Genomic DNA, 15,743 nt, shown 5'->3' on the forward strand with positions numbered 1-15,743 from the left:
CACAAAGCTTTTAACTTTATCTCTAAGGTCTTATCTCCAATCTAATGATGAGATCCAGGGAAAGCATTTCTGATTGCCTTTGGTGGAATATTTTGAGATTCTTAGTTTTTGTTTACCACAGGTAATAGAGGAGTGCCAGTTGATGTCACTAATTTGTGGCCAATACATTTTGTTCATTCAACAAATACAGATATTGAGCACCTACTATGTGCCAGGCACTGTTCTAAGCACTCGAGATCCATCAGCATTAAAACAAAGATCATTGGCTTCACGAAGAACAGACCATACATGGTCAACGTAATAAATAAGAAAATTATATAGTATGTGATTAGTCCGTTTGGGCTGCTATAACAGAATACCACAGACTAAGTGGCTGGAACAACAGAAATTTATTTCTCACAGTTCTGAAGGCTGGAGGTTCAGGCTCAATGTGTTTCTCCTGAGGCCCCCCTCTCCTTAGTTTGAAGATGGCCACCTTCTTGCTGTGTCCTCACATATGTCTCTCTTTTTATAAGGACACCAGTCATATTGGATTAGGACCCTACTCTAACGGCCTCATTTAATGTTAATTACCTCCCTATCTCCAAATATAGTCACCATGGGGGTTAGGGCTTCGACGTAGGAATTTGGGGGAGGGGGACACAATTTAATCCATAACCGTATGTTATCGGGAGATGAATATTTTGGGAAAAGGAAGATTAGGGTAGGAGAGATTGGAGTACTGTCGGAGTGGGGATTGCAATTTTGAACAGAGTGGACTTCATTGAGAAGGTGGTATTTTAGCAGACTTGAAGGTCAAGTGACATTCAATTGTTGTTACACAGCATAGGGACCAAAGATGGAGAAATGGTGTGAGGGAGGGAGGTAAGGGACACAAGATGGCAGCCCGTGGACCTAAGTTCCAACCCTAGCTCTTCCACTTTATGGTAGCAAAACTTCCAAATGTCATACTGGCCCTCTAGAGTCCAATTTCCAAATAGGCTGGTCTATGTGAACTTGTGATTCCAGAATATACATTCTTGGCATGAGATAGAAAGAAAGGACCCTTCTATCTCATGCCCGTGTGTTGGCTGGGGACAGGGGCAGATAGTGTTTGCTTTGGGGGATTTGTTTTCTTCCTCGCATTTGTTCAGCAGGAATGGGCTTAAGGCTCATTCTAATAAGTGTTACTAAGAACCTTGTATTAGGATGAGATCTTCTTTCTCAAAAGACAAACACACCCAAAATAAGCAGCCTAAAATTCCTACTGTGTGGCCCTTTAAAGGAGAGCAAGATGCCTGTGAAAGGGACAAGTGGTAAGAGAGGAAGCCTGTCTTCTCGGTGTTTCCTGGGTAGTATGTAGCTTAGTGGGTGAAGGCCTGGTACAGTGTGGCCAAGCCACAGAATCCATCCCATAATAGGCCAGTTAGCTCTGCCCTGACCACACACTCCACACCAATCAACCCTGCTAAAAATGGAAAAAGGACATAAGTGGAAAAACTGGTGAAATCTGAATAGAATCTGCAGCTTAGATCATCGTAATGTGAATTTCTTAGTTCTGACAACTGTACCATGGTTATGTAAGCTGTTAACATTAGGGATACTGGGCGAAGGATATATGGGAACACTGCAAACCATCTTTGCAACTTCTCTGCAAATCTATTCCCCAAATAAACAATTTTTCATTAAAAATGCCCTTTGTGGACTCAGAGATGACTTGGGCTACAGACAGGAACCCAAAACACAGTGCCAACGGCATGCGCCACTGTTTGTGGTATATCTCTTAAGTGGCAAAAGTGGTATATCTCTAGTCTGAGCTCTTCTCGCTGGCAAATTCTCCATCCTCACTTTTCACCCCACCCCAGGTTTTCACTCTGGGGATTGCCTCTGACATATGTTTATAATCAATATTTTATGGCAGAACAACTGCCCGAAGGCATTATTCTGTACCAGGATTAGACAGGGAGAGGACAAACAGGTCAGGGTGGCAGCATCCTATCCAGGAAAGAAGACATTGAGGGAAACCAAAGAGAAAAGGCCCAAACACTTTGTAGAGGCAGCATTTCCTAAAATAGGATAGGTTTGGAAGATTCAGAAGCCCACATGCTCTTGGAGTGTATTGTGTTTTCGTGCCCAGGGTCAGCCAGTTTTGATTAGGCCGTGCTCCCTCCTGCTGTTAGCACAATATGATCGTGTATCCATCCTTCATTAAGTTGGGGGCAGCTAAGAGGGGGTGTGGCCTTGTGTGTGTGTGTGTGTGTGTGTGTGTGTGTGTGTGTATAAAATCCCTTTTTTCTTTTGACAGCTGCAAATCAGAAGGAGCCCATGAGTCTTAACTTTAAAGTAAAAGAGGAGCCAAAGGAAGAAGAGGCCCTCAGTGCCACCTTGCCTCGGTCCAGCTACGTGTTCAGCCCGGAATCTGAAGTACCAGCCCCAGGCATCTCTGAGGACACCCTTAAGCCCCAGGAAGGGAAGGCGAATGTGCTAAGGCGGGATGTGTCCGTCAAAGCAGCATCTGAACTTCTCATGAAACTATCAGGTAATTGATTTATTCTAAAATGTTCACATTCGGATTATTTCACTTGCAAACCAACTGGGCTGCTTCCTGCGTGGGTTATAATTAGCCTAATGGCGACAGCATCGCAGTATTGTGCTGAATTCAGGAATGATTGGATTACTTGGCTTACATACCTGTGTTGTGCGTGTGAGTGTGTTTGCAAACGCTAGCCGTGTACCTGTCCTAGTAAACACAGCCTTCTTTTTCTGGCTCTGACTGCAAATTGTGGGAAAACACTGCTGCTTCCCAAGATGATGTGGATCCTAATTTTAAATGGATTCTAATGATATTCAAAGCACTTTTGCTAATTGATCAAAATATCTATTTTTTCTTAATAGACAACCTTACATTTTTGTGCATTTATACTTTATATTCTGTAAGGGCCATTAAAAGTATTTTTCTTCACTTAATAAGCAGTTGAGATGGCACTTGAAGTAATTACCAATAGAGTTGCAATGAGATTTTAGGAATAGAAAATTTCATAATGGGATATTACAATAATTAATCTAAGTCCTTGAGATGAATGAATGCTTTTTTTTTTTCACTAGTATCTGAATGTAATCCCAGCCTATCAAATGTTGGAAAAATAGGTTATAATTTGAAATTCAAGTACTTTGGATTCTTTTCCACCCAGTCTCCAGTCTGTCCCATCCCTTTTGGAACAGGAAAGCTAAACATTTAGTGTCTTTCAAATTCAAAGGTATGACTTTCAGAACATAGAAAGAAAACTTGTGTCAATAAGAGTACTTACCAATTTATATCCCATCCTTAGTTCACTACTGCTTAAAGATAATTTTTAGAAACTATATTCAAAATGCTAAAATCAATCAAAAGCTGTTTTCAGTTTGTAACTTGCTGTGCTTAGAGGATGAAAGCAAGATATGCTTTGGAGGGGGCTCTTTCTTTCTGTCACTTCATGAACGATTCTGACTGTTTCTGGTTGACCAGTAAGTTGGAAGGTAAGACATTCATAGTGAGTAACTTAGAGTCATTGTATCAGAACAGATGAAATTCCTGTATTTGCCAGTTGGTGGGGTTAAGAATTCTTTCCTTTGGTGTTAATTCAGAACGGACGTTAACTTCAGGGGAACATGATTTGTTATAGACAATGTAAAATGCTACAATTATTACATCCTGTTGTAGCCCCATTTTTCTAAACTTTGCAATGACAGTGCAGCTTCTCTTCTGTTAATGGGAGGTCTAGCAAGATTGTGCTGATTGCTGAACGCTTAAAGTTTCAAAAAATGATGTTCAAACTAACATATTTTCATATAGTTGATCCCTCCCTTCTGTGTCAAAAGGTCTCGGTGACCGAATCTGTCTGTTGATTTTCCAGTCAATTCAGATTTTCTATAGCATAAGCTTTCACAGCACAGTGATTTTAATTCTCTTCCGACAGTGACTCGTGTTCCCTCCTGATGGTAAAATGTTAGTATGTGATATTTCTGTTTCAGAGTTTGCTGTGCAGCCACTATTGTGAGCAGGGAAAGCTGGGGTGGCACCAAAAGATAATATGCAAAAATGAGATTTCAGGGAAAATGTTCTTTCAGAAAACATTTTATCTTCTTAATCTGTTGGCTGATGCTGTTTGAGTCAATGAAGTAGGAAATCATGTCCTCGATAATGAGGCCCCTCAAACAGAATACAGCTAAGCAGCCATGTACATTTGATGGTATTGGTGGACAGCAATGGCCTTTCTAAATGTTTATGTTGAGTTTTATTGAGTCCATGTGCTGTGGGGTTAAACAACAGTTGAATGGATGACATGGTCATCTTTCCAAAGGACATCTGTCCCGCTTTGTGGTGTGGAAGTGAAAATTTGTTTGAAGACTAAGATAACACTTTTTGCTCCAGCATTCAAGGTGCAAGAGACCTAGGTCAAAAAAATGTGTCCCAGTCCCTACCCTCTAGATGCTTATGTCTAGTCAGAAGAAATCCAAGGCAAGGAAACTCATTCAGCAAGTGACGTGCGCTTGGCACTTCCTACTTCTATGCCCTAACAGAGTGTGGTCAGGTAAACTGCAAAGAAGTTTCCAAGTTAGTCCTAAAAATAGGCCTGTGACGTAAAAACAAATGTTTTCATTCCTAAGCTGCAAGGTAAAGAGGACTCACCCTTTAGTAGGTTTAAAGTAGATATTAGAGTTTGTAATCACGGATAGATCAGTGCTCTCAAAAGAAGGAAGATGTGAGGAAAAAACTTGCTGTGCTTCCTTTCTTCAAGTTGTAACTTTAGTAATTTCAATGTTGTTGCCCTGAAGACATCCAAGTACAGGGCTTGTCAGTTTGTTCAGATCCCCTTTTCCATGATTCCCTTTCCTGTAGTCAAGAGTAGTAATTCGTTTCCCGAAGCATCTACACAGGTCAGTCAGAGCCGTTCCAGGTGCATCTCACCTGATACCCCAAAGCCTTACCGTAGGCATTCTCGTGAGTGGGAGTCCCTGTTGCTTCCTGCTGTGCTAATTTTCATTTACTGCCTCTGTCCTGCTGGGGAAAATCCTGCTCAGAAAGAGTTGGGTGAGGAACGTACATCCCGTGCATTGTCATACATCTTTTTCCCTCTTTCAATTTAGACCCAAGGAAGAGCTAAGATGTAGAATAAAAGGATTCTTCTCTGATACCTCATTCTTGGAGAATAGAAGCTGTGATCTGTAGTAGTTTAGGCCCTTTCAGCCTTTTCGTTGAATTAATAAGAGGAAACCAGCCAATAATTTTGGCTGCTTTATTTCTAGTTTTCAGTTAATTTATGTCAATTCCTTAACAATGGATGTTGGGCACATGGCCCAGTCAAATATCATGTGAAACTTTCCTATGTGAAGAAACCTCTGTAGGTATATTGTTTTCCTACAACATTGACATTTATGTTTTATGGGAAAAAACACAGATGAGTTAGAGACTAAGCTAAATTTTTTATTAACTGCGTGTTTGGGAAAATCTGCGTTTTCTTCCTTCCTGCGTCTCAAGTTCTATTTCCAATTGTTAATTGGGAAGTCAAGTGCCTGACAGCTGGGCCAAGTAAATTGATTACCATAAAGAAAGCAACCTGCTCTGAGGAAAACACTGGATGCCTGCAACTAACTACCTGTTGTGATGTGATACCAGGCAGCCAAAATAATCAGACTTTTCTGCTTACAGTTGCCAAAGATAATTCCCAGAAGTCTTGATTTCAGGAGGCCCAAAATTCCGAAGTTCAGTATGGAGGACAGGTAACATTAGGTAGACTAAGAGAATTAAGTCCCTATTAAACTCTGGTTTTGCAATGTCGGGTGACCTCGCAAACTGAGGGAACAGATGTGTTACCACAGATAAGTCGGAGTGCTGGAGAGGACACAAAATTGTATCTAGACTCAAAGAGATGAAGTGTGCTCGTCTTCCCTTGGGGAGCCACATGGTTACATGGAAATGCAGATATAAAATGTACTGTGTAGCAACTATACACCAACAAATTAGACAATCTGGAAGAAATCGATCATTTTCTAGAAACATACAACCTTCCAAGGCTGAATCAAGAAGAAACAGAAAATCTAAACAGACAGATTACTCCCAGTGAAATTGAATCAGTAATCAACAAGCTCCCAAGAAACAAAAGTCCTGGACCAGATGGCTTTATAGGTGAATTTTACCAAACATTCAAAAAAGAATTACCACCTACTCTCCTCAGAATATTCCCAGAAATCCAGAAGGAAGGAAGGCTCCCAGACTCTTTTCACGAGGCCTGTCACTTGATCCCAAAACCAGACAAAGACATTAGAAAAAAAGAAAACTACAGGCCGATATCCCTAATGAACATAGATGCAAAAATCCTCAACAAAATATTAGCAAACCGAATTCATCAATATGTTAACAAAATATATATCACGTATGGTTGAACCTAGAAGTAGCAGATAAGAATTCCATTTAAAAATATGAATTGCACACAAATAAGTAGCTGTGAAGTTGGAGTTCTTCAGAAACATTATTGAAAAATTAAACATTTAAATGTATCTCACATGGTAAATAAATCTTCGTATTCAGACCTGAATTTGAAACACGTCTATTGGTTTTCTTATTTCTATGCTGAAAAAAAGAAACGGAGGGGATTTATATTCATTTATCCCTGCCTAGTCTTGGAGAGAAATATAAATTATAATTGCCTCTTGTGGAGGAATCTGAGCAGGACCTGGATTTGAAATACATAGTGATGTAGGGCTCAGGTAATCACCTAAGTAAGCTAGGGCTTCAGTTGGAGATACTTAGAAGCAGGTAAACTTGGGTAGAAAGAAGTTTTAAGATGAATTTAATTTCTGAGTGAACTGAAGCAGAGAGGAAAGTTACCTAAAGATTGACCTTATTAACAGTTTCAATTAAGGCCCTTTTGATTGTCAAGAACAAGTCCCCTCGAGCCAATTTAGGCAAGAAAGAAGCATTTAACAGAAGATGGGGGTTTGGGGTTGACTATGGAACAAACCCTGGGGCAGGGATGCAGCAGGGCCTCAGTCCCCAACTGGAGCCAGAGGCTGGAGGACCGCACGGAAGCCAGGAGGCTCCCCCTCTCCACCTCAGTCCTGCTTCTCTCTGTGCATACAGATGGACTTCTTGTTACCCAGCCACATGGTGGAAAACGGAAGTTGCCATCAGCCTCTGAGTTCAAAAGAGCAACTAATTTCTTAGTCACAATTCCCACTGATTGCCTCATGTCCGACTGGTACCCACCAGTGGACACTTCAGTATCTAAGGGTAAGAACATGTTGGGCAGATGTGGCTGCTGTCATGTAGGATGGCTGAGAGGAGAAGAATCCCCAGAAACCCACCTTGGGTGGGCAAGAGTGAGGGTGCTGTGAGACCAGCAAGAGAAACAATATGTAGGAGCCGCAAAAATTGAGGGGTGGTCATTACTGTTATTGAAATGTTAAATGTGAATGTGTGATGGCCTTTGGGTGATGTTTACCTTTCCTTTCTGGTAGACTCTCGGAGAAGTCCTGCCCAGCCTGGACTTTGCCTAGCCAGCCCCAACTCAAGATGTGCTGAAGGCAGCCCTTGTCAATCAAAGTGTGGTTCCCCACACCTGCAGAATCAGCATGTTGAGGAGGATACAGAAGTACTAGAAATGCACATTCTTGAACGCTACTCAGGACTAAGGTTTTGACAAGCCCCACAAGTGATTCTGACAGCTAGGTTTTGAGAAGCACTGAGCGGAGGAAATGGTTAAACTAGAGAAATAAGTTTTGTCCAGCTGAAAAGAATGCCTTAGGCTGACGCTGATAAAAGAACAAAGCTCTATTAAATGTACATTTTACTTTTCAGAAAGAATCATGTCTCTTCAGTGGCGATTCTTTTTTATTTATTATGAAATAATGGTACCTGGGAACCTTTTTTAGAAGGACACATGTACCTAATATATCAAGAGGATGTTATGAGCCTCAGATAATACTACTGTTTTCAGTGTTTTTTGCTGTTGAATTTCATGATTATTCCTCAGCAATGCTGGCATTCTTTTAGCAGGAAAAAGCTCTCCCCTCACCCCATACTCCCTTTCCCCAACAAATCAGACCATGTCAGGGATCTTCTAAAGAATTCCTTGAAATACATTAGAGATTTTAGCTAAATAATTTCTCGGGGCAAAAGTTATTCATTGTTCTATTTGGTATGTCTCCCTTGGGAAAATTATAGTGTATTAAACTTTATAAGCGATAGGACTTCAATAATCATCTACAAGGCTGGAACATAGGTGTTTTGGTTTTATATTAATGTCATCTCACATTTGCCTCCTTCACACTTACCTAATTAAGGCGCGAGCAATGGAGGCCTCACTGTATCTGCTACCTTGTGACTCTACCTGCTTCCGTACAGCTGAGTGTAGAGCTCATGACTAAAGTGAACAGGTGGACATGTTAGCAAAGCCATGTAAAAGAGTTCAAGAGGAATTTAGAATCATCAGTAGAAAACTACCTCTTTATTTGATTGTTTGTTTATCCCCTTGTCATACGTGGTACTGAAGACGTTGAGAGCAAAAGGCTGTCAAAACGGCATAGTCTAGTCCATCTGAAATGGAACACTGCTTTTTTTCATGTCAACTTTTTTTTTGCGCACCGGGAGAAATCTGTTAAACCCAGGACTCGACTTTTCTAAGAGTTTATATATTTTAGATTGTTCTGTTTTACAGGGGACATCTAGCCTGATTTTTAAAAGCATCTTTATTGAGCTATAATATACATGCCATAGAATTGACCCATTTCAAGTGTGCAACTCAGTGGGTTTTAGTATAGTCAGAGGTGGGCCACCATCACCATATCTACTTAGGGAACATTTTCATTGCCCCAGAAAGAAACTCTACCCATTAACAGTCATTCCTTGTCCTCCCAGAACTACCCTCCCCAGCCCTAGGCAACTACTAATCTACTGTCTATCTCAATAGATTTGCCTGTTTTGCTGTTTCATATAAATGGAATCACACAATATGTGCTCTTTTGTTAACTGGCTTGTTTCACTTAGCATAATGTTTTCAAGGTTCATCTATGATGTTACGTGTGTCTGTACTTTATTCCTTTTTATGAGTGAATAATATTTCATTGGATATTATTAGAATGGATACCAGAATAATGTAATATTAATTTTATACATGGTATAAATGTATATACCACATTTTGTTTCTCTGTTTATCTGTTGATGATCATTTGGGTTGTGGCCCAACTTTTGCTACTATGACTGTTCCTGTACAAGTCTTTTTGTGGACATACATTGTGTTTTTCTTGGTATATAGGTAGCTAAGAGAGGAATTGCTGGGTCAAGTGGTGACGTTTTGAGACACTGCGAAGCTCCCAAAGCAGCCACACCATTTTATATCCCTATCAGCAATGTATAAGAGTTCCGATTTTTTTGCCATTCTTGCCAAAACGTGTTGTTGTCTGTCTTTTTTATTATAGCCATCAGACTGGGTGTGAACTAGTATTTCATTGTGGTTTTGATTTGCATTTCCCTGATGACTAATGGTGTTGAGTATATTTTCGTGTGCTTATTGGCCATTTATATATCTTCTTTGGAAAAAGGTCTATTCAAGTCCGTTTCCCACTTTCTAATTGAATTGTCTTTTTATTTTTAAGTTGTAAAAGTTCCTTCTATATTCAGGGTCTAAGTCCCTTATCAGATATGTAATTTGCAAATATTTTTTCCCATTCTGCTGATTATCTCTTCACTTGCTTGATGGTGTAATTTACAGCACAAAAGGTTTTAATTTTGATATAGTCCAATTTATTTCCCTTTTCTTTAGTTGCTAGTGATAATTATGGCATTATCACATTTTCCATAATTACAAAAATTGTGTAAAAATGCAGACTTGTTTAATATTAAAATAAAAGCCTCTCTTTACTTAATATTAGCACAGTATTTAATTTTCAGATATAAAGCCTAGTTTATTGACTAAATGCTGTCAGGGTGGAGTTGACACTTCTGAGTTCTGTATTTGTATATAGCGTTCTGCACTTGAGCCGATGGCAAGGAATATTTGTATGTCAAATTTTTTTAAGTGACTTAGAATGAATATGACTGGCAATTGGCTTACGACTAAATGGACAGGTGACTTCCCTCATTGCCGTATGTATCCTAAGCAACTCTCAGGATATACCGGGAAGTTAAATCTAAGTGAGGAATTAGGCTCTTTTTTTTTTAGGGCTTGAAAACTCAGAATTGAAGGTATTTGGAGTGCGAAAACTATCTTATACAAACAGGGAATAAATCACTTTAATAAGATAAAAATGTGACATGTTTATATACCCAGAGAATTCTTTCCTTGAAGGTCTAGATCTTGTGAAGCTCAGAGGATATGCAGCGGTGTTATTTACCTGACCGTTTAGGCAGGATGGAGTCAGAAATAGCTGATTGCTGTTCTAGAAAGGCCATTCTTACCCCAGCAAGACGAGGGGACTTGCTTCTGACAGGCTCCCCACCATTGACTGATGTTACCCTCGCTCTTTGACTAGTGAGCACCCCCTATTTATTTTGTAACTTCATACACAGCTGCAGACCTTTGAACCCACACACCTGAATGGCTGTTGCTGCTCTCCCACTTCATGTGGGGCGCTCTTCCAGCTCACACCCTCAGGGTACTGCCCCTGGGCCCCCCTTTCCTCTCAGAGCTGTCACCCATCCGCCACCCTTTTGCTTTCTTGACCTGGCTTCCTCCACCTCCCACACGGAGGACTCCGAAAGGCCAGACTCAAAAGGGCTCTTGTTTTATTATCTTCTCCCTGTTGCATAGTTGCATATGTTAATGTAGCCACGAAAATTTGTATTGGCTTGTGTTCCCAGAAACCAGGCAAGAACTCTGAAAGGAATTCCATGTGCTCCACCTTCATTAGAGATTCCTTTTCTGTTTGGCTGGACTGGGGGAGGGAGGGGTTTGATCACAGCTGTAAGGCTGAAGGTGGGGCTGTGGAGGGGGTTGGGGGGGCGGGGGCGGGCTAGGGTAGGGCATGGTGGAGCGGGTTTAAGATACACCTTTGCAATGTTGAGCAAAAGAATTAAGAAGGACACCTAGGAAGTGTGTTGCAGGGGGATAGTGTGCCCTCCTCCTGTATTCCTGTGTCGTTTTCTTTTTCTGGTATAAATGATTATACATGTTACTTTATCCACAACACAAACTTGTGGCACAGAGAGGCCATTAGCAGATACTACTTGGTGGGGACGCCACTAAGAAGCTTTATTTTCTGAGGGATCCAATTGCAGTGTGGATGCAAATATTTGAGTAACCAGTCAAACATTCTGTTCCATTTCTCATTCAGAGGATAAATTTCCCTGCAAGGTAGAAGCTGTGTACCTTATCGGTGCCTTCGAATAGTCTACACCACTCTAGCCTTTTATGGTTCCTCCTCCCAGACTTTTTGGCTATCATGTTACCCCAGTTATGGTCTTGTGAGGAGCAGCACAACCATTATTTTTCTCAACGAGAGATCTAAGACATTCTCATTCCGCAGTGGTTTTTCTTTTCATCGTCATGTTGACCTTTCACCTTTAACTTAGTCATATCAAAGAAGGGGGACATTTGCATGTGTAATTAAACCCCATGTATCATGTGCCCACCTTGGTACACACTGGTATTGCAGACCTACCTCTGGAGAAGGGAATCCTCTCCCCAATGCCAGGTAGGCTGTTTGCTGTGGCCACGTCCCACTCAGCATCTGTGAGCACCGGACGATGCACACAGTTTGAGAGTGATGGTACCAATTGCACTGGGCAGGGGAGTATCTATATTAACCCAAGAAAGGAGCACTTTTACGAGAACTGTTTGTCCCTTGTTGCCTCTGTTATTCTTATCCACAGCACAAACTGTGGCACAAACAGAGAGGCCATTAGTAAATATTATTTGATGGCAACTCTCTGAGAAGTTTTAATTTCTGAGGGATCACAGGAAGACAAAGGATTGCAAAGCAGTATTTTTCTCTTTATGGCAGTCTGAGGACCTCTGGCTTTCTTTCTGAAGGGATCTGGGTATTCCCTCCTCATAATTCTTCTGTTTACTCCACCCATGTGTATTTTCCCCATATGTAAGCCATCCTGAGTTTGTGCTGGGAGTTGATTGACTTCCTGTTTTCTAAATATGGGATAGCACTTTTCCTGGTTTCCCATGGCTTGCCATATGCTTGTATCATTTATCCCCACAGCTGGAGAACTGAGAGAGGTGATAGGATACACATGTGACCCACCACATTTTATCTTAGGTCTAAAGTCAGGTGGTGAGGGTTCACTGTTCAAAGAATAAGTTACAAACTCATCTTCTTAACTTCCTACTGCTGCCGTCCTTACCCCCATAAGCACGCAAACATGTGCGTCCCGTTCCCTATGTTGCTACCAGAAACCCTCCTACCGCTTTGGAGTTGGGACATTCCTGGGGACAGCCTTACTGGAAGGTCCATATACATGTTGCCAACTATACACTTAAAAGCCCCAGTAATCAAGAGCGAGGGGGGCCCCAGCAGAGCTGAAGGATTGATGAGGACTAATGATGACATTGCAATGCTTTGGGGAACTTACTCTGAGAGTGGACTCATCACGCCTCGACCTATGTGTTTGCCTATCGGTAGGAACTTCGCTTGGAATTCATCAATGCTTATTCAGCCAATATATTGGGTAATCTGTAGATAATCCTTATTTTTCTTCTGTACTTTTTTTTTAAGAGCTGTAGCGAATAAAGAAGAAAACAGACGACTAGGAAGATAATGTAATCAAGACAGATGGTTATCTTTTTTCAATTACTTGTGTGAAAACCTTTTGCACTCTGTTTATCCCATCTGAATACTGTTGAAAATATTTTCCCCTAAAACGTTGTTCACATTAGAACAATTTTCCTATCTGACTCTGTCTTAACTTTCTTGGAGACACCCAGAGTTTGAGTACTCATCCTGTGTGTGGCCGTGAGTGTGCAGGTACTATTAGGGCCTGGTTCTCAGTGGAGGGGTGACCTCCTCCTCTGTTTTCTTCCTCTTCAGCACCTGCTCCAGAGAGGACACAGGAACAGAGAGAGGAAGGGAAATTAAACTGAGTCACTTACGCTACTTGTGAGTAGCTTTTGGTGTAAAACCATTTGGAAAAGAAGGTTGAAACATAGCCAAAATACAGTGTAAGGATATGTATGTACTCTGTGTCCAAAAACCATGGGGTAAAATTAAGAGCCCAGAGGGATCATTTTCTACCATCAGATGGTCCCACCGTCAGTCCATGGACTCCCACAGGCAAGGTACTAGAAACAGGGCCCTATCAAAGGGAAAGCCTCATATCATTGGCTATTAGGGCTTTGATTTTTGGCAAAAGTATACAAAGATTTCTGGGTGGTTAAATGAACCCTATACTTTATCTTTCTTCTACTTGTCATTCTATCTTTCCATTTATTTTCTATTCTTCCTTTTTCCCCCACTTACTCATTCATACAACAAATATTTATTGAGCGCCTACTATTTTCCAAGCCCCGCTTTGGGCATTAGGGATGCAAAGATGAACAAGACAGTGCGTTCTGCTGCATGAAACCTACATTCGCTTCCCATCCCATCTCTTGGTACCCATTTCTCACTCTAGTTAGTGCTGGGTTCTAGTCTCTCTTGTTATGTGATGCTATATTCCCTGCACCATGCTTACCAGCCCCTCCTGGCTGCTAGAAACATCGACCAATGGGAGAGAAGTAGTAAAGACCTCTGGACAGAGATGCATACGCTTGTAACAGGATTCAGTAATATTTAGCATCACCTAAGAGAAGCATTTTAAACTTGTCTGCATGTACTAGAGCCCTTTTACCATCTGTTAGTGGAAACTACTTTAAAGTTTGGTAAAACTCCCAGTGATTGAAATGCTCTTTGCTTGCTCCTGCGTCTCTTTGGGCGTTAAGGACTCCCTCTGTCCTTCTTCCCCGCTTTGTGCATAAAGCAGCGGTCAACTCATCACTTGATAGAGATGGACATTGCTTGTTGGTAATTTTTTATGTCACCAGGAATTCTATTGAGTCTTTCAGGAATTCGGTTTTAAACCTACGTGTACACAACCCACTCCCCCCCCACCCCTCCAGCATTCAGGTTCATGGAAAGATATAGAAAAGCCTATTAATCACAACAAATGAGGGGAACAGGGCTTAGATTTATTAAATGGCAAAGGATAATGATGTTAAATAGCTAAGGTTAGATCAGATACAAGAATTGACCCTATTCCTTTTCTTTTTTTAATGTGAGACAAGAAAAGTATGTTCTGGACATTAGATGAAAAATAGGTTAATTTTTTTTAAATGAGATCATTTGGAATGTTACCAAATGGCAGACATACAGTTTAAATGCACCTCTTTAGCTAATTTCTAGTGAAATCATCAGATGAAAAGAAAACAAGATGATTGGGAGAGGTTTTGCATTAGCACCGGGACACTCAGAGTTCACCGGATAATGACTGAACCACTGCACGTCATTGCTGGTTGGAGACGCTGATCTCTCAGAGCCCCCAATATATTTGATTGTCGTTGGGACGAAAGTGAAATGGACAGAAGTGAAATGTGATGGACGTATTCTGATTTGTGATCGTCGTCCACGTGACCTCTCTGACAGGTCATGTGAATCTCCCCGGTAGTCTAATGCCAGGAGCATCTTACCCAGAATTAAGTCCAAAACTTGTGCTGCAGCCGAGGGTGCAGTTTTGTCACGAGTCTGAAAACATTAATAAATGCCCAGTTGTCTCAGGCAAGGACCTGTTGCACTGTTGGCTGGTATAGGGATTGCAAAGACTGATTAAAAAAATCGACAGAAGAATATAGCATCATGTACTTTGCTCTGATAGAAAATATGTTTCTTGCATCCGTGAAAGGGAGCTTCCAGGTCTCACGAACTCTTTATTGCCTTTAAAGTTCAAGCGTCATTTTTTAGGGCATATCTATTCCTTGCAGATTCAGAACAATTAGTGAAATGGAACACCTGGGGCTGCTCATTGTGTGTTTTTAAAAACTTGATTCTAACTTGACCCCCTGCTTACTTCTAATTGTGAATTCTAGTGTGCATAGCTAATTCTTCTGATGTTTGTTAATTCTCCTTCCTAGGTCTCCAGGTAGTGCACTGATATACAGGGAAAACGCTAGTTTACGGTTTTGGTGATTCGATTCAAAAGGTCCATTCTGATCAAATATCTTTGAACTGTGGGGGTGTGTGTGTGTGTGTGTGTGTGTGTGTGTGTGTGTGTGTGTGTGTGTGTGTACGTACTATAGGGCTCTTCTGTTGGAAAATACTGTTCTTTTTTTTTTAGTTGGGGCGTGGGGGAGTTCAATTTCCTACCTTACACCATTTAGCACCCCTGCCCTCAACTGTGCCTGTTATCCTATAGTCTAGAGACCATGCGTTTTATCCATTCCAGAGAATAAATTTCCCATTCCACTGTTCCAACGAGGAGCTGGAAAATGCTGTTCTTGAAGGTTCTTGTATATTACCGTGTTTCCCCGAAAATATGACCTAGAGTGGACCATCAGCTCTAATGTGTCTTTTGGAGCAAAACTAATATAAGACCCAGTCTTATTTTACTATAAGACCAGGTATAGTATAACATAATATAATATAAATAAAATACCGGGTCTTATATTAATTTTTGCTCCAAAAGATGCATTAGAGGTGATGGTCTTGCGAGGTCTTATTTTTGGGAAAACACAGTATGAGATCTATTAAAAAATCTGCTGCACCACTGTTTTCTTTCATGGAGAGGGTTTCCTCCGTTTCCCTCCAGG

General features: G+C 41.0%; 1 protein-coding gene across 11 annotated transcripts in view; it reads left to right on the forward strand.

Moving 5' to 3' along the window:
- ZNF827 (zinc finger protein 827) overlaps positions 1–15,743 on the forward strand; it is a 153,427-nt gene that overhangs the window by 59,192 nt on the left and 78,492 nt on the right. For all 11 annotated transcript variants that reach the window (XR_012498201.1, XM_074338463.1, XM_074338471.1 and 8 more), the window contains exon 5: positions 2,285–2,518. Coding sequence is in view for 10 of the 11 variants with exons in the window: in XM_074338463.1 (XP_074194564.1) it covers positions 2,285–2,518 (234 nt within the window). In the remaining variant the exon portion in view is untranslated. The remainder of the gene's footprint in view (positions 1–2,284; positions 2,519–15,743) is intronic.

This window comes from Rhinolophus sinicus, linkage group LG07 (genome assembly GCF_036562045.2).
Source record: "Rhinolophus sinicus isolate RSC01 linkage group LG07, ASM3656204v1, whole genome shotgun sequence".
Classification (NCBI taxonomy): domain Eukaryota; kingdom Metazoa; phylum Chordata; class Mammalia; order Chiroptera; family Rhinolophidae; genus Rhinolophus; species Rhinolophus sinicus.